Raw genomic sequence first — 24,311 nt, 5'->3', positions numbered from 1 at the left:
CACTTCTGGTTTCAACAAACTTTTAGTTCCTAATACTGTGTGGGTGTTATAACTCTCAACAAGTGAAACTAGTTCCGGAACATTTTCTGAGATGTTTCTGTAGTTTACTAACATCATATTAATCTTTTCTATGTCTGACCTGTGAGGATGAGCAGTTTCTGAGAACATTGTGGCTGATGCATGTTCAGTTTTAGCAGGCATTTTCTCTCTGATCCCAAGGATGGGTTCCTCTAACATAGAAACCCCAATGTGCATGCCACACATACTCCACTACCATAGTAGCTACTTCCTGCTTGTAGTGCATACCAACCCTACAATCCTTGACCCAATAGTGCAGTTTGAGAAACTTGCATCTGATACCATTGCAGTATTGTCTGAACCATAATCAACCCAGGGTATGACACTACAAATAGTGAGCTTAGTCTGCATGCCGCATGTAAAGCTAGTTACCTTCCTAACACTGGAGCTTAGGATAACTAGAATACCTACCCTCTGAACTTTTCCAGACTGGGCATGCAAATTGGCCAATGGCCCAACGAGAGAGGCCCCCGGTGCTGATTCAGTAGTGTCCTCAACATTGGGGGGGGGGGGGGGGGGGGGGGGGGGGGGCATTGTACTTGTTGCTAATATACAGGGTGGTCCAATGATCAAGACAGGGCCAAATATCTCACGAAATAAGCATCAAACGAAAAAACTACAAAGAACACAACTTGTCTAGCTTGAAGGGGAAATCAGATGGCACTATAGTTGGTCCATTATATGGTGCTGCCATAGGTGAAACAGATATCAACTGCGTTTTTAAAATAGCAACGCCCATTTTTTATTACATATTCATGTAGTACGTAAAGAAATATGAATGTTTTAGTTGGACCACATTTTCGCTTTGTGATAGATGGATTTGTAATAGTCACAAACATATGGCTCACAATTTTAGATGAACAGTTGCTAACAGGTAGGTTTTTTAAATTAAAATACAGAATGTAGGTATGTTTGACATTTTATTTCGGTTGTTCCAATGTGATACATGTACCTTTGTGAACTTATAATTTCTAAGAATGCATGCTGTTACAGCATGATTACCTGTAAATACCACATTAATGCAATAAATGCTCAAAATGATGTCCATCAACCTCAATGCATTTGGCAATACGTGTAATGACATTCCTCTCAACAGTGAGTAGTTCACTTTCTGTAATGTTCGCACATGCATTGACAATGCGCTAATGCACATTGTCAGGCATTGTTGATGCATCATGATAGCAAATATCCTTCACTTTTCCTCACAGAAAGAAATCCAGGGACGTTAGATCAGGTGAACGTGCAGGCCATGGTATGGTGCTTCAACGACCAGTCCACCTGTCATAAAATATACAATTCAATACCGCTTCAATCACACGTGTACATCGCCATTTAGTCATGCAGTGAAACGTCTTGTAGTAACATCGGTAGAACATTACGTAGGAAATCAGCATACATTGCACCATTTAGATTGCCATCAATAAAGTGGGGGTCAATTATCCTTCCCCCCATAATGCCGCACCATACCTTAACATGCCAAGGTCGCTGATGTTCCACTTGTTGCATCCATCATGGATTTTCCATTGCCCAATAGTGCATATTATGCCAGTTTACGTTACCGCTTTTGGTGAATGACGCTTCGTCACTAAATAGAACATGTGCAAAAAATCTGTCCTCGTCCTCGTTCTCTTGTGCCCAGTGGCAGAACTATACATGACGTTCAAAGTCATTGCCATGCAATTCCTGGAGCATAGAAATATGGTACGGGTGCAGTTGATGTTGATATAGCATTCCCAACACTGACATTTTTGAGATTCCCAATTCTCGCGCAATTTGTCTGCTACTGATGTGCAGATCAGCCACAACAGCAGCTAAACGAGCTAGTTGGGCATCATCATTTGTTGCAGGTCATGGTTGATGTTTCACATGTGGCTGAACACTTCCTGTTTCCTTAAATAATGTAACTATCTGGCGAATGGTCCGGACACTTGGATGATGTGGTCCAAGATACTGAGCAGCATACATAGCACACACCCATTGGGCATTTTGATCACAGTAGCCATACATCAACATGATAGCAACCTTTTCTGCAATTGGTAAATGGTCCATTTTAACACAGGTAATGTGTCATGGAACATTTACCATCCGCACTGACGTAATATTACGTGATACCACGTACTTATACATTTGTGACTGTCACAGCGCCATCTATCAGAAAGTGAAAAAAGTGGTCCAACTAAAACATTCATATTTCTTTACATACTACACCAATATGTAATAAAAAATGGAGGTTCCTATTTTTAAAAATGCAGTTGATATCCGTTTAACCTATGGCTGCGCCATCTAGTGGGCCAGCCATAGCATCATCTGGTTTCTCCCTTCAAGCTAGACAAGTTTCATTCTTTGTAGTTTTTTCATTTGATGCTTATTTCGTGAGATATTTGGCCCGGTCACGATCAATGGACCACCCTGTATAAGGAGCTAGCCATGTCACCCATTCCCTCTTTTACCTTCTGCCCAGTGACATGCAAAACCATCACTGTTGTTTGTGGACAGCAGCCAGTTATTCTTGTGCCTGCTCACAAGAAGCACAATCCTACCCATGTTGCACTGTTGGTACAAATGAAGCAGTCAGAAGTACCTGGGGAAGTACAAACAGACCCTGTATAACAGAAAATTACATACCTGTGGCACCAACAACAAAGGTATGTGGGACAAGTATAATTAAGGAGAATTCTTCAGAAGAAACTACAAAAGTGAAAAAGAAACACTAAAATTTGTTTCTAGTTTAATATCTGAAATCACATCAAAATTAATATTTTGTTGCCACATGTTCAACATTTAACCTGGCAAGATGTTTAGCCTCATTTTGCTGTTCTTCAATGTAAGCAGTTTTTAACTGATTTTAATTTACTACAGCTCCTATCAAACAAGGTAACTGATATGCAAATCATCATAAATAACTTCAGAGTGGGTGTAATGGTTGGAAGATAGCCTTTAAAATTCCATTCTACAATAAATTAAAAAAAATTATGAACATACCCAACCAGAATCTGTAACATTCATCAGTTTAAATGTCTTCTCAGCCTTGGAGTGTGAAAGAGGAGTCCTACTTCTGATAAATCATCATAAAAACTGGTTAATTCTGAATCATCCCATTTTAATACAAAACATAATACAAAAACATTTAGTTGATTTAATTTCATTGACAAGCTTAAATTTTACATGGTTTCGTAAAACATTTATAAAATCATTCTGTATTTGTGGCAACAAATATGATACCCTTTGTGATTTATCATGTTCCAAGTTTGAGAAATGTTCATTCAATACTACATCATACTTAAATTGCAGTGTGACTAGGTCCAAGAAATTACATTTATTTGTGGAGCCTTGGCTTTCATCATGTCCATTAACTGTTGGGTTTTGTTTAGTCAAAACAAAGCTATATATCCAATAATCCAGACAAAATTCACTTATTTGTATGTTTATAGGTAAACATTGCATAAGAAATACACATTTTTAATGAGTAAGTATCCGAACCAGGTTAACAAATGAGGACAGCCACATTCTCTGTATGTGGGATTTGTTCAATTGTGTGGGGGACAAGGAAGGAGCCTCCGCGCATGCACTATCTGAGATAAGAGATCAAGAATCATCTGTCAGATAATGCCGGTGTCCCCCGGAAATGTTGCAATAAAAGACGACGGCCAATCCTTCCAACACCAGAAAAGCAAAAAGAATGGTCTCTTCCCAGAGCCAACTCTGACGATTGCAAGCCTAAACGTAGAGGGTATCACCAAAAACAAACAACAAATCATATCACAACTTTGCTGCACACACAAATGGAACATACTGTGTATACAAGAAACACACAAGAAGGGGCAATAAGACCAGAAATAGACGGAATGAAATTAGCCATAGAAAATCAACATCCTAAATATGGCAGCACTGTCTTCACAAAACCTGAAATGTCCATAATATCAACTAACAGAACTACATACAATAACATAGAATTACTGACTGTCAAGTGTAGCACCTTCACCGTAACGTCAGTATACAAGCCGCCCAGAGAGAAGTTCAACTTGACCTTACCGCCAAACTTCAACAACCAGAAAACACAGTTCATCTTAGGAGACTTCAACTGCCACAGCACATCATGGGGCTACAAACATACAGACAACAACGACATAAATTAGAGCAGTGGGCGGAAACAAATAACTTATCCTTGATCCATGATCCCAAGCTACCATGCTCGTTCAGCAGCAAAATCTGGAAGCACAAATACAACCCTGATATTTGTTTTGTAAGTGCTAACGTGGAAGACTGATGCTTAAAAACTGCATACACACCTCTTCCTAAAACACAACACCGACCTATCGGAATCCAAATATACACTGCTTTGAGAACAACAAAAATACCATTCCACAGATGCTTCAATTTTAAAAAAGGTAAATGGACAGAATATGCTGTGGAACTGGATGCAGAAATAAAAAATCTACACCCAATTCCAGAAAATTATCAAACTTTCGTAGAGACCCTCCAAAAGATTTCTCGAAGACACATACGCCAAGGCTGCAGAGAGAATTTCATCCCAGGTCTCTCTGACGAATCAAAGAACATACTGAGGGAGTACGAAACACTTTATGAACAGAACCCCTTTAGTGAAGAAGTAGTCCAATGTGGAAAAACACTAATGGAAATGATTAGTGGATCAAGAGAAAGGAAATGGGTCGAAACTCTGGAAAGAATGGATATGACCCACAGTAGCAAAGTCGTTTGGAACTTAATAAAAAAACTTAATTGTGACTTTGGGACAGCTAAACAATGCTCTTCAGTAACACCCAATCAAATTGCCCATCAGCTCCTACTAAATGGAAAACCCAACAAGAAATGTCAGAAAATAAAAATCAGCAGAATTCAGAGTCAAGGCTCAAGCATGTTTGAAATACCATTTATCATGAATGAAAGATCTTAATCATGGAATGAACTTAATGAAAAACGGGAAAGCAGCAGGAGTCAATGATATATGCGTGGAACAGATCAAAGAGCTCAGACTTAGTGCCAAGCAATGGATTCTGCAGCTCTTTAATCATTGCTTAAAAACGTGTAAGATCCCAAAGATGTGGAGGAAGTCAAGGGTAGTGGCGCTACTAAAACCTGTGAAAGACACATACTACTGCCCAATAGCACTCCTGTGCTATCTGCACAAACTGTACAAATGAATAATCCTAAACCGCATAGCAAATATCGCAGACCAAAAGCTCATTCCCAAACAGGCTGGATTCAGACCCAGGAAATCATGCACCAGTCAAATCCTAGCACTCACAGAACACATAGAGGAAGGATTTGAAAACAAACAAATAACAGGTGTAGCATTGGTGGTCTTAAGTTCTGCATATGACACCGTCAACCACAGAGAGCTCATGGAAAAACTGTACTGCACATTTAAGGATCATCAGTTCACAAAACTCATTGAATCTCCGCTGCAAAACAGACAGTTCTATGTGATGCTGGACGGAAAAAAAAGCCGATGGCGTCGACAAAAGAACTGTCTCGCCCAGGGCAGTGTGTTGGCCCTCCCACTATTTAACCTATACACCAATGATCAACCAACACTGGAACATACTACCCAGTTCTCCATTTCTTGTATGCCGATGATCTGACCATTACAGCACAAGGAAATAGCTTCGATAAAGTAGAAGGGAAATTAGAAAGCTCGCTACGCGTAATGTCTGAATACTATAAAGAGAACTCCCTCAAACCAAATCCATCTAAGACACAGGTTAGCGCTTTCCACCTCCACACAAAACAGGCAAACAGGAAGCTGAACATCACCTGGAATGGCAACAAACTGGACCATACGGACAAACCAACATACCTTGGTGTCGTGCTGGATAGATCACTGACGTACAGATATCACTGTGAAAAAACCTGCCAAAAAGTTGCTGCCAGGAACAACATTTTAAGAAAACTGACAAATAGTAAATGGGGAGCTAGTCTGACTGTATTACGAACAACTGCTCAAGCACTTTGCTTCTCCATGGCAGAATATGCATGCCCTCTATGGTCCCAATCCACACATGCCAAAAAAGTCACTACAGTCCTTAATGAAACATGCAGGCTAACAAAAGGATGCATGAAACCCACTCCACTTGGGAAAATATACAAAGCAGTTGGATTCTCATCTCCTGAATCCCAAAGAAATGTGCATGAACATACAGAAAAATTTAAACAGATTTTCAACGAGCGCCACCCACTGCATGGTTCTTCATGTGGACGTAGCAGACTTAAATCCTGCAAGAGATTTCTTACTAGTGAATTGAACGAGCCTCCGCAGGGCTACCCTGCATCACAATAAATACCCAGTGGCAGTACATCAAGCTGGAAGATTTGGAGAACACTGAACTGCATCAGAACAGGCATAGCACCAGTTAAAGAAAACCTAGTTAAATGGCGCTTCAAGGACGAAGGAGACAACAAATTGGACTGTGGTGAAGTTCAAGATATGGAACACCTTCTACAGTGTTCCATCTGCCCCACAAGGTGTACCCTTGACGAACTATGGTTTGAGAAGAGAGAAACATTGGACTTGGCCCGACATTGGGCTGAAAGGCTTTGAAACAAATCTCCGGACACAAAATAGTAAAGTAAAGTAAGTTCAATTGTGTTGTAAAAATGGGTTGTGTTACTTTGTGAAGCAAATATGCTGAATGGCAGGGACAAATAGATAATAGTTACATAATTTGAGTTTTCAGAAGAATATTAGTGTGGTGCATCACTACTGCTTCGTAGTTCTTAGACAGTGCCTCTCCTCAAAGCTACCTGTCCTGATACAAAGGGTGACTATGGCTTTGGAAATATCCCTTCCTTAGCCCATTAGAAATGTTGCTTGCCTAGATGCTTATTTCCACAGAATGACATGAAATATTCCTTGCATATGTGTTAATAAAGCATAACATTACATGCTGAAAATAATACAGTAAATTAACGACCATTTTTGGTTAGCATATGCCACCCATTTTCAAATGTTACTGGAGATGATTTATGACATGTTTTTACTTCAGTAGCATAAGTCACATTCATCAATCTTAACATAAGTAGAACTGTTAGCATGCATGAGCTGAGCACAGTATGGTTAACTGACAAGAGATTATTACCACTTCTATAATGATAGATGTATGTGACTTATGCTGCCTGATCAAAGATATAAGAATTTCCTTCATAACTTTTGTAAATAGATAGTCAAGAATAAATTTCTTTTCAAGCACAACTGGTGGTTCTATTTTTCATTCTGAATTATATCACAGTTCATGATGCAATGTTGATCCTGTATATAATGCTGATACACTCTGTTACAAATTATTAAACTACCAAATAAAATTACCTTTGCTTTATATATTTACAAGATATCTTTTCATCCCTTTTATCATAAACAATCAAAATAATGGTGATTTACTTAAAATTAGTCACAGTTCACACTCCAAAACAAATGTCAAACGAAGCAGTCAACAAACAACAACCCCAACTGAATCATTAGCTACAAAGATAAAAACAACAGGTAGGGTGTCTGTTGCAGTCTGTGCAATCCATAGCAAGTTCAAACACTTAAGTTTGACTCTGTAGAATTCACTGTAATTTATGCCTTCTACCACAACTGTCAATCCCAGCTACCTATTGTTTGGTAAAAACCACAGTTACTAGACTGCATTCCAGTAACTGTCATATAAAGTGTTGCATGAGAATTGTGGGTGTTGTTGTTGCTGCCACATTGTACTGCATTTTAACATGAGTGTCCTTAAAATGCATTTCCACAATAGTTCTAGTTCCATGAGATATTTCTACCATAACAGATGACCAGCACAAAAACTAAGTATTACATGAGATTCTGTCCCCTGTACTGGCAATCCTGGCCTGGAAATAGTGTAGTCTTTCCCATCTCCCCACTAACTCCACTGTGGTGAGCTCAGGATAGACAATCAGACTATATTTGTGTCAGTATGTTACCTAATCTGGAGGCCCTGAGCAGAATGTTAATAAAAAGAAAGAAATAACACTGCTCAGTTACTATAGCAACAATTAAATAAATAAATAAATTCAATTTTAATCACAGTTGGGTGCCACCCCCCATACAGGTGCACACAGGATGGGCAATCCCCACTGCCCTCCTCCCCCCTTAGCTATATGTTATGATGTGGAAATAGTCAATTTATATTCACATCACAAATTAATTTGTAAATATGGCTACATGCTGGAACTTTACAGCACCACCACTCTTCTCCTTTCTGGCCAAATACTGGAAGTGAGACTTTTTTCCACCATCAGGATTTTAACTGCCGTAACCCCATGTAAAGTGTCACCACACAGGTGTGTCTTAGCAACCTCAGCACAGAGGTGGGATGCAGGCCTATTTCTGATAGAGTGTAAATTGCACTGGCTTAGTAGATTTTTCCGTTCAGTGACACTACATTTGTGTGTTATTTCATCATAATCTTCAACTCAACATATCCAGTTTTTCTAAAAATACTTAGGATATTATTACTAACTTAAAATTGTCAGTAGCTGTACCAGCAGGTTCAAAATACTGTTCTTCACTATGTAAAACCTAGATCCAATCTAACAACAGAGAAACTGAGTGATTGGTTAACAAAAATTGCCACACCATCTTGTAACTGTAGTTTTCTGTAGTAACTATTTGTTACATTATAGTTACCAAATTTAGCAACTGCAAGTTCACTCTCAGTAGTGCAATGTTCACTCAAACCTATTCTTTAGTCTAAAATTATTTATAATAGTTTCTTTATCATTTACTCCTTCAATGTTCAGTACTAAATTTTAAGATCAAAACTGTTATTGGTTTTAGACTGAACATTTTGGTGAGGGACTATAAATTCTTTTGCACTACTTATGCTATGGGGTTATTCCACTTGCAGATTCTGATTTAAAAAATATTTAAACAGAGTGGAAGCTCTGTTGTATGCCTGCCCAAAACACTTGACACTGCTTCTTCTACTGTACCGATACCTCTCTTCCTTTTTATGGTACCGTTGAGCCCATTATGGTTGCTGCTACTGTTATTGGTGAATTTTCTGTTATAGTTGGTTATGGTACTGCAATACCTGCCATTGTTGGTACCATTTTTACTACTGTTACATTACATTACATTAATACTTGTTCCATAGATCGTGAATATGACATTTTGCAGTGATGTGGAATGTGTCAGATTGACATAATTTTTTTACAGCTACTACTTCGTATCTAAAAATTCATTTATTGAGCAGAAGCAGTTGTCATCCAGAAATACTTTTAATTTTTTTTTTAATGTTGGTTGGATTTTAATGTTATTTGGCAAATGACCACTGATTTTTGTGGCAGCATAATTGACCCTTTTCTATGCCTAAGCCAGATTTAACCTAGAATAGTGAATGTCATCCTTTCTTCTAGTGCTGTAGCTATACACTTCACTATTTTTTTTAAAACTGGGATGGGTTATTAATAACAAATTTCTTAAGTGAATATATGTATTGTGAAGGAACTGTGGATATCCTGAGTTTCACAAGTAAACGCCTGCTATGTGATACTGGGAGGACTCCAGCTATTTTTCTGATTACTGACTTTTGTGAAATGAATTAGTTTTCTGTTAATGATGAATTACCCCACAATATGATGCCATGTGAAAGCAGTGAATTAGAATAGTTATAATAGGCTAATTTACTAAAATGTAGAAACTTCCTGGCAGATTAAAACTGTGTGCTGGACCGAGACTCGAACTTTACAGAAGCAGGAGGGCTTCTGTAAAGTTTGGAAGGTAGGAGGTGAGGTACTGGCAGAAGTAAAGCTGTGAGGATGGGGCGTGAGTCGTGCTTGGGTAGCTCAGTTGGTAGAGCACTTGCCCGCGAAAGGCAAAGTTCCTGAGTTTGAGCCTCGGTCCGGCACACAGCTTTAATCTGCCAGGAAGTTTATATCAGTGCACACTCCGCTGTAGAGTGAAAATTTCATTCTACTAAGATGTTTGTACTGGAGAAGGTTTTGGTGTTTTTGCTAGACTGGTTCAGATGCTGGTAATTATTATCTTGTAAATGATTAGTGAAACATTTTTCTAACACGTAATATTAAGAAACTTATTATGGAATTAATTCGTATTTTGTTTGTTTTTACCTATATTGTAATATTCAACTTGAGAATAATAATTATAACTGAGTATTAATCCTGTAATAGAAAGTACCAAAACTGAGAAAATAAACAAACCTATTGATAACCACACTGAACAGAAAGATGTTGACTATCAAGTATTTCACTTTTAAAGAAACTGCCATTGACATTTAATTTGTTTTCAGATGCCATTGCAGCATTAAACACATTGAAACCAACAGATATCACCCTTGTCAAATCAATGAAAAATCCACCAGACACTGTCAAGTTAGTTATGGCAGCTGTATGTGTCATGAAAGATATTAAACCAGATCGAATTAATGATGCAGCTACAGGTAGGAAGGTATGTTATTTTTATTTTGTGTTATTTCTTCTCCATTTAATTTTATGTGTTCTCTTTATTAGAATACTATTTGGCTCTTCTTTTTCCTAAGCTATTTCTGAAATGTTGATGTCTTTCGTGACAGTCACCTAGTGAGATGCTAGAAAATGAATGATCCACTAAGAATCCAGAAGCACTTTTCATACAATATGTAATCAGGTTCTTAAAATATGAGAAAAAAGTCTGCATTGTGTTTTACATCTTTCCACGGCTATTGACTTGGTTTGTCATAGTGGTTTTTTAGATAAATTGCATTGCTTTGGAATAAGAGATAAAGTGTCCAACATTATAAATTATTTTAATGAAACCAGAAACAAACTGTAGAAATAAAATACAAATAATTTAGAGTAAAGGAGACAACTTACCAAATAGTGGGAACATTGAGTTGTTGACAGACACACAAAAAGAGACGAAAACTTTGCTACTTTGCAATCGAATTCCCAAATGAACACACACACACACACACACACACACACACACACACACACACACACACCTTTTTGGGATGGATGGGTTGGGTACAGAGAGAAAAAGAGAAAAGGGGCTGGAAGTGGGAGGCTGGAGGGAGGCTTGGGAAGGGATGGCTGATGGCTCAGAGGGATGCAGCAGGTGTGCAGGATAGGAATGCAGGAGGGAGACATTGCAAGTGCATGAGATAGGAATGTGACACTATGGCACCAAAGCAATGATTTCATGTGGTACACAATGACGGTGGTGTGAAGGAATGGATTGGAAAGGGTTGTGGGACACAGGAAGGGGAAACGTTTGGGTAGAGGGTGTGGAGGTGTGGATGGAGTTGATTAGTGGAGTTTAAGGCCAGGAGGAATACACAAATGAAGGATGTCTTGCAAGAATAACTCCCATCTATGTAGTTCAAAAAAGTGCATACATTGCAGCAGAACTGGTATATTACAAGACTGTTTTCCCAGGTGCCCTTACCCCTGATGGGATAGCATAAGCATGTGACTGGATATGCTAAGTGAGCAAATTGCACAGGGGCTACACTTGGATCTTCCACAGTGACATGACTCCTGTAGCAAGGGGTTGGTTGTGGGAGTGGCATAAGGATGGATCAGGACATTATGTAGGTTGGGTAGACAATAGAATACCACTTTAGGAGTGGTGGAAAGGACTGTGGGTAGGTAGTCTCTCATTTATGGACAAGACTTTTAGATAGTCAAAGCTCTGGTAAAGAATATGGTTTAGTTGCTCCAGGTCATGATGATAAAGCATTATAAGGAGTGTGCTCCTTTGCAGCTTGTTCTTTGGTGTGGTGTGAGGATTAGGTATGGGTGAGGATATGGCACTGAAAATCTGTTTGTGGAGTAGTTTTGGGGATATTCCCCATCTGTCAAGGCCTTTGTGTGACTTTCAGGATCCTCGGCAAGGGAATTCTCTCACTGCAGATATGGTGTCTATGTGTGCATATGGAAATTAAACAAATTATACAAAATTCCAAAGAAGCATCATAAATAATGCATAGTATTTTAGTGTTAACATTAGGGACACAGATCTAACAGAAGTGGTGGGTATTATATTTCTGGGGTTGCAGATGAGCATATTTATGAGCTAAGAACATCATATAAGCCTAGAAAAGAATAAGTTTAAACAGGTTTCAGTGACAAAAATCCCCTATACAAAACACAGAAAAATAGGAGAAATGAGGTTTCAGATGAAACAGATGAGAGGACAACCATTGCACAATGTGCTAGTTTTGTAGCCTTGCTGTTTATTTACAGGCAAATGCATTAATGCAAAAACGATTGGCTGAAGCTGAGGGGCAACAAGTTGTGGTATAAACCATTTACTTCCTTTATTCATAAAGTTGAAGAGATAAAGTAAGTCTGTGGTGCATGGAGTCTTTGTCTGAGTAGCTGACTCATCAAGTTGTGGGGATTGTTGTGTACAGGTTTTGACAAACCATTCCTTAACTGAATGTGTTATATATCATGACAAGGGGCTGCACTTGTTTTATCAAATAAACTTTTCTCTCCTTTAGGTGACAATGAAATAATTGTAGACTAGTTATGTCAAGTGTTCTATCCGAATGGTTAGATAAATATTTTAGTGGGTTCTGTGAGTTACTGGTTCACCCAGATAATTAGTCACAATATCCTGAGATTTATCATTTTCGTCTCTTCTGTTCATGTACTTGTATTTTAATAATTAATTTTAAAATATGGCCTGTTTTTATATTTACTCTTTTCACATTTCTTAGTTGTTAAGATTATTCATGTTGAACATTTCTCTGTTGTCCACATGCTGCATTCAGTGTTTCACTATTAGATTATACAAAGGGTGTTCCTGACAATTGTGCATTCAATAAAAAGTTACTGTCATTTATTGAATTCTGTCCATTAGTTTAATTTGGATGCAGTAGTGAGTATTTCAGGTGTATATGTCTTGTGCCATCAACCTATGGAGGTCAATATGAGCAAGCAAAACTGAGCTCTAAGAACAGTTTTGCAGGGCGATTTAGGAGGAATATCACATAATTTGTGAGGTGATTCTACACATGAAAATAAACCAAAAAAGTCCTATGAATATGTCTCTGGTTTTCAGTTGTTACAGATCTGGAGCATGTTGAAGACAACACATATCCAAGAGTGATTATGAAGACAAATGTGAATGTTACTTACCAAAATGTTAGGTAGGTGCTGTGGTGGACAGAATAACGGTGGGACAAATGACAGATACATCCTACAAGAGGTATTCAAAAAGCCACCACTAATCTCAATGCACTTGTCAACCTGCTGGATGTTTTGTTGGGCTGCACATTGAACATAATCTTGGCAGCCTTTAATGTGGGTGACAGCACCAGTAATGCAAGCAACAAGTTCTTCACATGTATCACCTTTCATAGCATATACATCTATATTTCACCAGACCCATAAGCAAAAATCTAATCAGGTTAGGTCAGGTGATCTGTCAGGCCAGGTAATGGGACCACCATAGACAATCCAACATAGATGAAATGTGTTATTCAGATACTGGCATACTTGTCTGGTACAGTGGATGAGTGATCTGTTATGTTACAGATTTGTCTACGAGGGAAATGTCTCTGGCATCCTGTCACAGCTGAACAGACACTGCCATTATGGTACCAAACCCTGGGAAATATCTTGGTACAGGGGGTTTGTCACTATGGCAAATGTCTCTGGTATTCTGTCATAGCCGCTGCACAAGCACTGCCATTATGGTACCCACACACAAACAATACATCTACATGAGTGGACGCATGCAGCCTGTTGGTATTCTCAGACACAATGGACTTGCTCAATTATGCAACACTTAAACACAATATGCACATGTTCTCACAACTGCCCACGGTTCCAATCCATGATTGCAAACTGGTTACACTTGTGGCTGTTGCCTCAGTGCAATGTCACAGTGCTACCACCTATAGGAGAACCCCCACACATCTGGTAGGAGGGAACAGTCAACTGTTCCACAATTATTCTGTCCACCACAGCACCTACACAGCATTTCAGTAAGTAGTATTCACACTTGTCTTTATATTCGTTTACAGATGCATGTAGTTTTCAGCCCCCTCCAGTTCCATAATGACCATAAATGGGACACATGTTCATAGTTCCTTTTTGGTTTATTTTCACATGTAGAATCATCTCACAGATTATGTGACATTCTTTCTGAATCACCCTGTATATGTTAGTGCCTTTTCTTTTACTCTAATTCTTTGTGTAATTGGTTTTGCATCATCCGTACTAACTCATGTGCCTTGTGATCATTCCTGTTGAATAAAGTGTTTACTTTTGTGGAATCACTGCATGCGTGTTATACCATTTAGTCAAGCATGAGAAAACTTGCACTGATGACCCTGCAACAACCATACAATTTCTATGGACTTAGTAAATGCACAGAATACTCCTTACCAAACAATGATATCCAACAAAAGTTACTGGGAGTTTTTGCCAATACTGTGTTCTGGGTGGGTTGTGAGGTGCAATGAAAAACATAGAACCGTATAAGTATCAGGCTACAAGTGAGAGTGATTGCAATTCTCTCTCTCATGTGGAGGAACACATGGACCATGCACATCACAGTTTTGTTTTACCTTTCTCAGATGTTATGGAGTTTTTTTTATGGAAGATGAGCAAAAGAGATCAATACAAACTAATGCTCCTGGACCTGCATTAAATTTTTGTGTGCAAGTACATCATTTTGACCACACCCCTCAGAATTCCAGTTCTGCTTGGACTCCAATGTTGAGGTGGTGAACCCATTTCTTTGCCTTGTGATACATGGCCAACGAGGTCACAAATGAACTTTTCTGGACTATATCACAGACAATCATTGGGGTTACAATGGACTACATTCCCAGATCAAATTATTTGGTGCCATACAGACACATTTCCCATATTTTTCATGCAGCACGTTACATAAAGTGCCACAGTTTCTGCCCGAACAACCACAAACTTGATTCACCATTGTAGAATCAGTACTTTTGACTCACAACATCAATGATGATATAGCAAAATATTCTGTATTACTGTGTAATATCAGAGATCATGCATCTATCATCAACAATGTAATTCTGTCACCATCTGACTTGCCAGTTTTAAACAGCCAAGGTAGCTTTATTTCAAAGACTATTCATATCATCTGAAGAACAAGTACATTTGGAAATTTACTCAGAAAAATTAATTGGAAGGACAAATTTATTTTACAGGCACTATTCATGAAACTTAGTGGATCCAAAGTCAGTGTCAGATAATACGTTGTGGGCAGCATGGGCGAGCAAATTGCCTCATGTTATTCACGTGTCCTTACTTAGGATCAAGGTTTTCATGCAAAATGTCAAACTACAGATCACAAAACATGTTTTTGCACTACAAGATGGATGCTCTTACTACGTGGAACCAAATGGCAAGCCTCACCTTGTGACGTTTGCCTACTTTGTTTCTTCAATGATTGTCCTCAGTGTCAACATACTATATTGCTATAGTGGCTGAAAAATAGGGGGTGGAAGTTCAACACTGACTACTATGAGTGATGTTACTGACAGGTTCATAGTTGCATTCATAGTTCTTTACTTTCACTGTTCACGACCCCCGAATATTACACAATTGTATGGCCAGCTAACTACTGGCAAATTTTTTAAAAGCATCATTAATAGTTTGCAGGAATACATCAGCATACTGCTACAATAGTTTACTGTTGAACATCTATGAGCAGTAAAACCTAGCCACACAGTTCACCATCTTTCAAATAAATTTAGCAGACACTGTCATTGTTTTAACGCACAGACTATTTTTGTTACACTTATTTCATGGTTAAGTTGATGCGTTGTTGTTGTTGTTCTAACCATCACATGTTTCTTGTCTAAAACTTGGCTGTGGACTGACTGTCTCAGGACCAAACATTAGGCCTTTATACACCCTCACTATAAAAAGGCACTGCAACTATTCTTTGTTTGATGTTTAATTTACAGAAATTACAATTGAAACTTAACTCATTCAGTTAACTGAAACCATCAAAAAATTGTATCTTTTTAACAGTTTCTTCTACTACAAGGACCAAGCCATATTATTTTTTTAAATCATGAAATTAACAGATACAGTTATGCAAACAATACTTTTGACAAAACTGGTAATTTGTTTGGAATTAATTAAGAGCAGGCTTTGCTAACATATTTTCGAATAGAGTCAAATAAATACTTATAGAACGCTATTAGTTTTTCCTCCAAATGTTTATACTTAGTACAGAATTTATATTTGTTTATAAGTCAACAACAGTATTTAAGTTATGAAAAAATCACTGATTTCACCCTACATCAAAAGATACTAACTAGGAATAGGCAGAATCAATTACTTACATAAAACTAAGCATCAAATTAGATCTGTTGGTACATTCTTTAATACTGAGGGCCCACCTTTCTCTTTTATGGAAATGCATATTATACACACACATGTTGATATTAATTAGTTCAAAAATGAAAAAAATGAATTTTAAGGAAAGAGATGGCAAAACAATAGGGGAAATAAAAATATCTCTTCTGAACAATGATATTCCATCAGATCTGAAGGAACACCTACAGTGATTGTGCACTCAGTGATAATCACCCAACGCAAGTGTGATTCATTCAACTCCAACCAATTCTCACCATTATATTAAGGGAAATACACCACTGAGGGACCAGTTTTCTTCCATAAAGTGTAGTGATATTCCGTACTCAGTTCACAAAAAATAGCTTCACATTAATTATTAAAGAAGGGCATAGCACATCCTTTGGATAGTGCATGGGCGTCCCCAAACCACTTCATACCAAAAATGATGGTATTTATAGGTTGTGTGGATCATACTCACCACATCTTTAGCACACTAGACAAGTTATGTACTGTTGTGAATGATGACAAGTGTCAATTATTTCAGAGTTAGTGGCATTCTTTGGACATTCAGTGACACTGGATGGGATTAGGCCTATGGCAGAGAGAGCTGATCTCATAAAAGAGACTATATGACCTACCATGTTTCAAGAACTCAGAAGGTTTCTGGGGATGACTAATTTTTACGGGTGACATACACTGAAAGCTACAAGAATAAAGGCATGCTTAATCAGTGGTCTGGCAGGTAAAAATACTAAGGGAAAATAGCCTTTAAAATGGACAACATAAATGCTACACAGAACTGAGGTTGTCAAAGAGTGCTTACAAAATGCCATCACTCTGGCTCACCCTTCCCCATTGTCCCATTTATCCATTAAGGCATTCACAAGTGAGACAGATATTGCAGTACTTTTGCAACAAACTGTTAATGAGCATCAGCATCCCCTGCATTTCTTTTCATGTAATCTGACTAGTAGTTATGGTAAGCCTATGAATGCAAATTTTTGGCCCTAGATGAAGCAGTGAAGTATTTCAGAGAGGATATCAAGGAATGCGACCTTACAATTATTACTAACCATCACCCTTCGCTTTACGTGATATGTAAGCTGAGTTGGAACATTATGCCCTGTCATTCCAGATACTTTTGTAGGATATGAGAGCCAAATTTACTGTCTTGGCCTTCATTCACATGTGGATTGCTTTATTTCACTGCCTCTCATCAATTACTGTTGACCAAAGGCATAATTTTGAAGTATTGTGTTAAGTGTGCAGAGCACAACATTTCCACATCACAGCATACCACTCCTAAAGCAATAGTTCAGTTGAACACTGGAATCATACACTAAAAGCAACATTGATATTCCAAGATTCGCTTTGAACTGAAGCACTACTATGCGTTTTGTTGGGAGTTCTCATGTCATACAAGGCAGATTTGAAATAATCTTTAGCCAAAATACTGTATGACAAATGCTTAACTGTTTTCAAGGACTTTCTCCTACTGTCACCACCTTTGACAGTCTCTGAAATACTGTTTCTTGTATCTACAGTCAAACGACATATAGCCCATAGCTGTAGATAACATCCCCAAGCTCATGGTATACAACAGGTTTTTGTACATAGGGCCATGAAGGACAGTACCCATGTGATGCTCGACAATGATACCACATGAATAACTCTTCAGCATTCATATTCAGGCCCTCACAAGGTGCTACTGTGTGGGGACCAAACTTTCTCTACCTTGCTTAGCAACAATAACAACTGTTTTTGTTCACTGCCTCAAGCCAGCTTGGATGCTGTGGGAACAGGAAGATGAAAATCACCCACCACAACATTTGGAAGATTCTACAAGTACCTGCACTTCAACTGACAAGATTCTTTGTTCCAAATGCTTACCCTTGATACGATCACTACACAATGACAATGGCACACCTCACAGTTCTTGCTATGGCCAAATGCTACACACCTCCTCCTCCTCCCCCCTTTTCCAGCAACAGTATGTTTGTTTTTAGGGACAAACCTACCTACCCTGTCTCCTGTGCTGTGCACTGGAGGAGGGAAAGGGGGGTGCTCTGTGGCAACATCGAACTGCTGCAGTTGATACAAGCAAGCAAAATAGAGGACTAAGATCTTTGTATATGTGTAATGTCTTTTGTTTTATACTTGACCTTTCTATTTTGTTTTGGATTATCTGTGCTATCATGTGTATCTCATGTCTTGTGATCACTTAGGCTGAATAAAGTGGTGAAATTTCATGGAATCAGTATGTGCATTTCATTTCTCACCACCAGAGAAAAACCCACATCTCCTAAAAATTATGATTGTATGTTTGTGACAATATTAACAATTATTTCACGTTCAACTGCACTGAGATACTGCTGTCCTCTGTGCTGATCTATTTATCAGTTGTCTTGTTGGGTTAAATATTATTCACATATCATTTACAATTAACATTTTGATATGTGACTTCTCTTATACTTTATATGACATTGCAACTTGAAATTTCTTATGACTTGCCACAATTATATTATAGACAAGAAAAAGTAATAGAAAATGAAAAATATGTATCAATGATTTTGACATATGTTATATTTTCAGATAATTGATTTTTGGGGACCTAGCAAAAAACTGTTGGGAGATATGTATTTTCTTCAAAGCCTCAAGGATTTTGATAAGGATAACATACCTTTACCTATAATGAAGAAGATTCGTACAGAATATCTCCCTAATAAAGATTTTAAGCCACATATTGTAGCCAAAGCATCTAGTGCTGCTGAAGGTTTGTGTAAATGGGTCATGGCTATGGACATGTATGATGCTGTCAAGAAGGTGAGTTTCCATGCACAAATTAGAAAAGTAAGTAACAGTTGTTTATCACAATACTTTCACATGGTGGTCTCAATTATTGTGTAGCCTGAAAGAAGTTGTTCCTATTATATAGGCTATAACTCTATAAGTGTATAAATAACTGATATTGATTTGTGCAAAATTTCACAAATTTTTGGCATTAAGTATTAGATGAAAACAGCAACCGAGTAATGTACGGGAAAGAACATCCTTTTCAATGTAGCTGCTCTTCTGCACACATGTACAGTAATAAATTAATATCGACATAATTCCCATAATTATCACTTTTATTATGTTAGCACTAATCATAATTGACTCTTCTTTACTATGGAACTTCCAGAACACAATGTGTGAATGAGAGAATGGACAAATGAGCCAGTTACAGAGTAATGTTTTAGAATATACATTTAAGAAAACTTCATTTTCCAGTAGTTTTAGTTCAATATTTTAAATACTCCACTTACGATAACTGTTGACATTTAAACACAATAAAAAAAGAACTTGAGGATCTAACTCTCAGAACTGGTGATCACTGTCGGTCCTCTGCAGCTACCCCTGAGCAATGCCTCAATGAGAAGTGTCAGCAGTCCAGCTGATAATTTGGACAATAAAAAGCTTTTCAAATAAAGAGAGCCTGATAGGATTTGTTTAATGTGCATGCTTCCATCAATTGTGTAATTGAATGATGACAATGTAAATTTGTACTGGACCAGGGCTAGAATCCAGATTTTCTCCTTACCACAAGCAGTTGCTGTATCATTATGCTATCCCAGCACATGTCATGTACAGACCCAAACTTCCATATGTCACCAATCATGAGTTTACAACCTGCACTTGTGCATCCACTATGTATATTCCCTTACAGGGGAGACTTTTTAATTGAAAGTTGATTGCCCAGTGCTGGTGGGTAATACAATATCACAATGCTTCTGTTGTACAGAAATATCATGCAATTTTCCTTTGGACATGCATGCATGTCTGAAAGAATATGCACTGTGGCAATTACACTCAATATGAAATACATGAAATGTATTCACAGTTGCAGATATGGACAACCATAAACCATATAATGGAATGACAATGCAATATCATTTTTATCTGCTGATACCAGGCAAGTGAATTTCAATTAAAATCTCTCCCCTGTATGAGAAGATACATAATGGATGTATGAGTGCAGATTGTAAACACAGGGTTGATGGTACATGGAAGTTTAGGTGTCATTATGACATGTATTTGGATAGCATAATGTTAAGGTAACTACACACGATATAAAGGAAATCTGGGTTCGAGATCCCGTTAGGCAGAAAATTTCATTGTCAGGATTCCATTATACAGCTGATGGTTGTCCATGTTCACAGCTGTGAATAATTTCATGTGTTTAATAATGGCTGTAGTTGCCACAGTGTCAGTTCCTTTCAATATGCTTGTATGTCTACAGATTTTATCGGCACTAGATCTTTTATAACAGAGAGGCGTTATGCAGACATATTTCATTCATGGAAGTGAGCTACATTTATGTATACCACAAATTTTGGCAGCAATATCTTGTGCAGAAAATCATTTACCTTTAATTTCTGTGTATACACATCTACGTTAGTGTCTTTGTTCCATCTTTTTCTATTCATTGAGCAGATCGTACTGAAAAAGTGTTCAAAACTTTGCAATAATGATACAGACATAAATATTTATGAAGTCCAATGCTATGGCATAACAGTGTATTATGTGCATAAGTGTAAACTCATGTTCCAGTTAGTATAGTCATATATGGCCTTCGTTTTGTAATAGAACAAGATGGAAGCATCCCACTTGTCCTTGGACCACTCCCGATATCCCTATAACATTATTTCTTTATTTGATTTTTTTTTATAAATAATACATGTATGACAATGGAAAATCCAGGATGGAACGTACCAATATTATGAAAAGGAAAGTTGCTACTCACCATATAGCAGAGATGCTGAATCACAGATAGGCACAACAAAAGGACTGCCACAAATAAAGCGTTTGGCCAGTAAGGCCTTTGTCAACAGTAGATGACAGACAGACAGACACACTCTCTCTCTCTCTCTCTCTCTCTCTCTCTCTCATGATGCAAACACAACTCACACAAACAACTGCAGACTCAGGCAGTGTGACTGCGACTCAGCACCTCTGCTATATGGTGAGTAGCAACATTTGTTTTCATAATATTGATACATATTTGACAATTACATAAAATAGCTTTTTTCTTATTCAAGCTGAAGATCATAGAACTTCATTATTTATTTTGTAATTTCATAATTACTGATGACAATAGCATAAGCAGTTCACCTGGAAATAATTTTTGTGAGAAAGTATCCATAATCTCAAATTCAGAGAAAAGACATGAAGGTGAAATTTTTAGAATGCAAACAGTTATTTGTTTATGGATTTATATAGGTCTTTAAGTGGCCCACATTCTTCTCTTACCTTACAACATCTTACTTTTCCAAAAACATACTGTTTCAAAAATTACTGACAGTTATAGTTCTCATGTTCCAGAGCATTAAAAGCTTAGGTATTGCTTATTTCCAAAATCTAGCACCACAGTTTTATAGCTTGGATGTTTTGATTCCTAAAAGTCTACTTTTGCTAGGAGAACTTGTCAGTGTGCACCTTGTTCAACTTGGAAGATTTCATTTTTTAGCCATTTTTGGTTGAAGCAGTGAATTCTCCCAGGAGTAGAAATAATATAAAGTAGCACCTACAATTTTTACTCTTAACTGGTCATCCATTTCATATCACTTAATGAAACAGTCAAGATTGCAAATAATTGTATATTTAAAATAACGATTGGCTTAGGCCTTTATGCTCGTCATCTTCAAATCTATGGCACCATTTGGCAGAATGGAGCAGTACTCAGAACAGTTGCATGATGCAACCGTGCCATCATGGAGCTGTTCTGTGCACTGCTGACTTCAGCTATATGGTGCAATAGATCTGAATGTAATCAGCACAAAGGCCAAAATGCATCAGTATTTTAAATAAATGATTATTTGTGAACTTGGCTGTTCCATTACATGATAATATGCAATAGATTACAATTTTATCTCCAACTATACTATCAAAAATTTTCCATTTCAGAGTTAAGTAAACTTTCTGTTTTGCATATTATAATATTGTATACGCTGATTTTTCTCTCTTTCGTGCCAGTAAAAATGTAATAATGTATTTTTACTTTTATTGTTATATGTAAGTAGTTGTGCAGTATAAAAACCCAGTCTTGGATAAACTACAACTACTTCATGCATGCACTTCTACTGACTAACATTGCAAGAGAAGATGTTGCATCTATAAGTATCTTCATTTGGTGTTGGCATCTAGGGGATGATTACAAATAATAAGGCTGATCATAGTAAGATTCATCTGGGTTTTAGTATTAAGACTGACGCAGATAGATGAATTTTAACTTCCACATTTTTATTTCATTGGTTTCTCATCACATATTTTGAGTACTAGACGCTTGGTTCTCAAGACATAATTACACATAACAAAAGACGTACTAAAAGCACTTAAATCAGTCTGATTGATTCCAGATTGATGAATGCTTATCAACTGACTGCAGACTAAATGCAGATTGTCTAATTTGGTTTGCATACAGTACTATATAACAAATCATGTTTTCCAGAATGTTCTAGAAGCTATTTGTTCAAACTGAAGACTACAACATCTGGTTTTACAAACAGTAAGAAACTAAGCAAGCTTTTGTCTTTTTTATACGTACAAAATCTGAGAATAAAAGTGGTAGTAAAAGTAGTTTGATACAATCATGAAATAAAAATGTCAAATTTCAAGAATGTCACATCACAAAGTTTGTTTACATTGAGATTTTGTACTATTATTAAGTTCTTTTCACAGAAATTGAATGTGTTCTTGAAATATGATAGTGCTCCTTAATTTGTAGGGTGACAAATAAAATTTGTCATTGTGTAAATTAAATTTAGAAAGTAATCAGGTCCACGTGGTATTAGTTAAAAATGATATAAAACAAATAAAACAAATGGAATTATTCATAGACACAACATCTATTTGTAAAGTAAAATCTATTTGATATTAAAACTCCATACTGTAGTTCATTTACATAATAGGTTGCAAAAATGTGTAATACTACTGCAAGCATTCTAGAAAAAACTATATTTTCATAAATACTTCAGTGTATAACATATTTATATGGCAATAAAGAATTTTGTACTGTACAACTAAAATCAGAATTAACATTGCCAAAAAAATTCATTAACTCAGGACAGGATCAGGTATGATTTAGAAACTTCATTATCCTGTTTTGTTTTAGCAGGACAACAATTCAGATAGCATGCAGTAGTCATTGACAACCTCAACATCATTTAGTTGATTGAGTCATGTTAAGTAACCAACTTGATAACAAGTCTAGGTCATCCAAAATCTAAAATTACATCGTGAGTCTGCAGTTGAGTATCAAATTGTAAATTTCATGTTATTAATTATGAAGAACTAAATAGTGAAAGTATATTGCAAATATTATACTACTCTGTCAAATATGTTGTTATGGAGGTGATGCGGTGACTGATCATCATTATGATTCTGGTGTTAATAAATATGAAAATATTTTGAGTTAACTTCTACAGAGTTAACTGAAATGGTATTTGTACTTTCAGACATGTCTGAAAGAACAGATACCATCAGTGACCAAGCAGCTAGTTAGAATGAAATTACCATGAAATGAAAACCCTTAGCTACTTACAGGCGTTGACATATGTCAACGGGGACAGATGAAAATGTGTGCCCCGACCGGGACTCGAACCCAGGATCTCCTGCTTACATGGCAGACGCTCCTTTCACAGTAATTTCATTCCAACTAGCTGCTTGGTCACTGATGGTATCTGTTCTTTTGGACATGTCCAAAAGAACAGATACCATTTCAGTAAATATATAGTTAAGGCTCACCGGCCACTTGACCATCTTCTTCTTGTGTGTAAATGCACAAACAGTGCCCGAACTCTTACAGGAATCGGCAATGCGCTGCGAGTAATGAGTATAATGGGCAGGGGCACTACGAATGTAGTGCGGGACAATAT

At 37.3% G+C, this 24,311-nt stretch overlaps 1 protein-coding gene across 1 annotated transcript in view; it reads left to right on the top strand.

Annotated features, from left to right (window-relative positions):
• Nucleotides 1-24,311, top strand: part of LOC126298331 (dynein axonemal heavy chain 7-like) — a 1,150,327-nt gene that overhangs the window by 758,482 nt on the left and 367,534 nt on the right. The window contains exons 39-40 of the mRNA XM_049989626.1: nt 10,353-10,510; nt 18,991-19,221. Coding sequence (XP_049845583.1) covers nt 10,353-10,510; nt 18,991-19,221 — 389 coding nt within the window. The remainder of the gene's footprint in view (nt 1-10,352; nt 10,511-18,990; nt 19,222-24,311) is intronic.

The sequence above is a fragment of the Schistocerca gregaria genome, chromosome X (genome assembly GCF_023897955.1).
Source record: "Schistocerca gregaria isolate iqSchGreg1 chromosome X, iqSchGreg1.2, whole genome shotgun sequence".
NCBI classification, from domain to species: Eukaryota; Metazoa; Arthropoda; class Insecta; order Orthoptera; family Acrididae; genus Schistocerca; species Schistocerca gregaria.
Note: the sequence above shows the minus strand (reverse complement) of the source record. Positions and strands in the feature narration are given on the sequence as shown.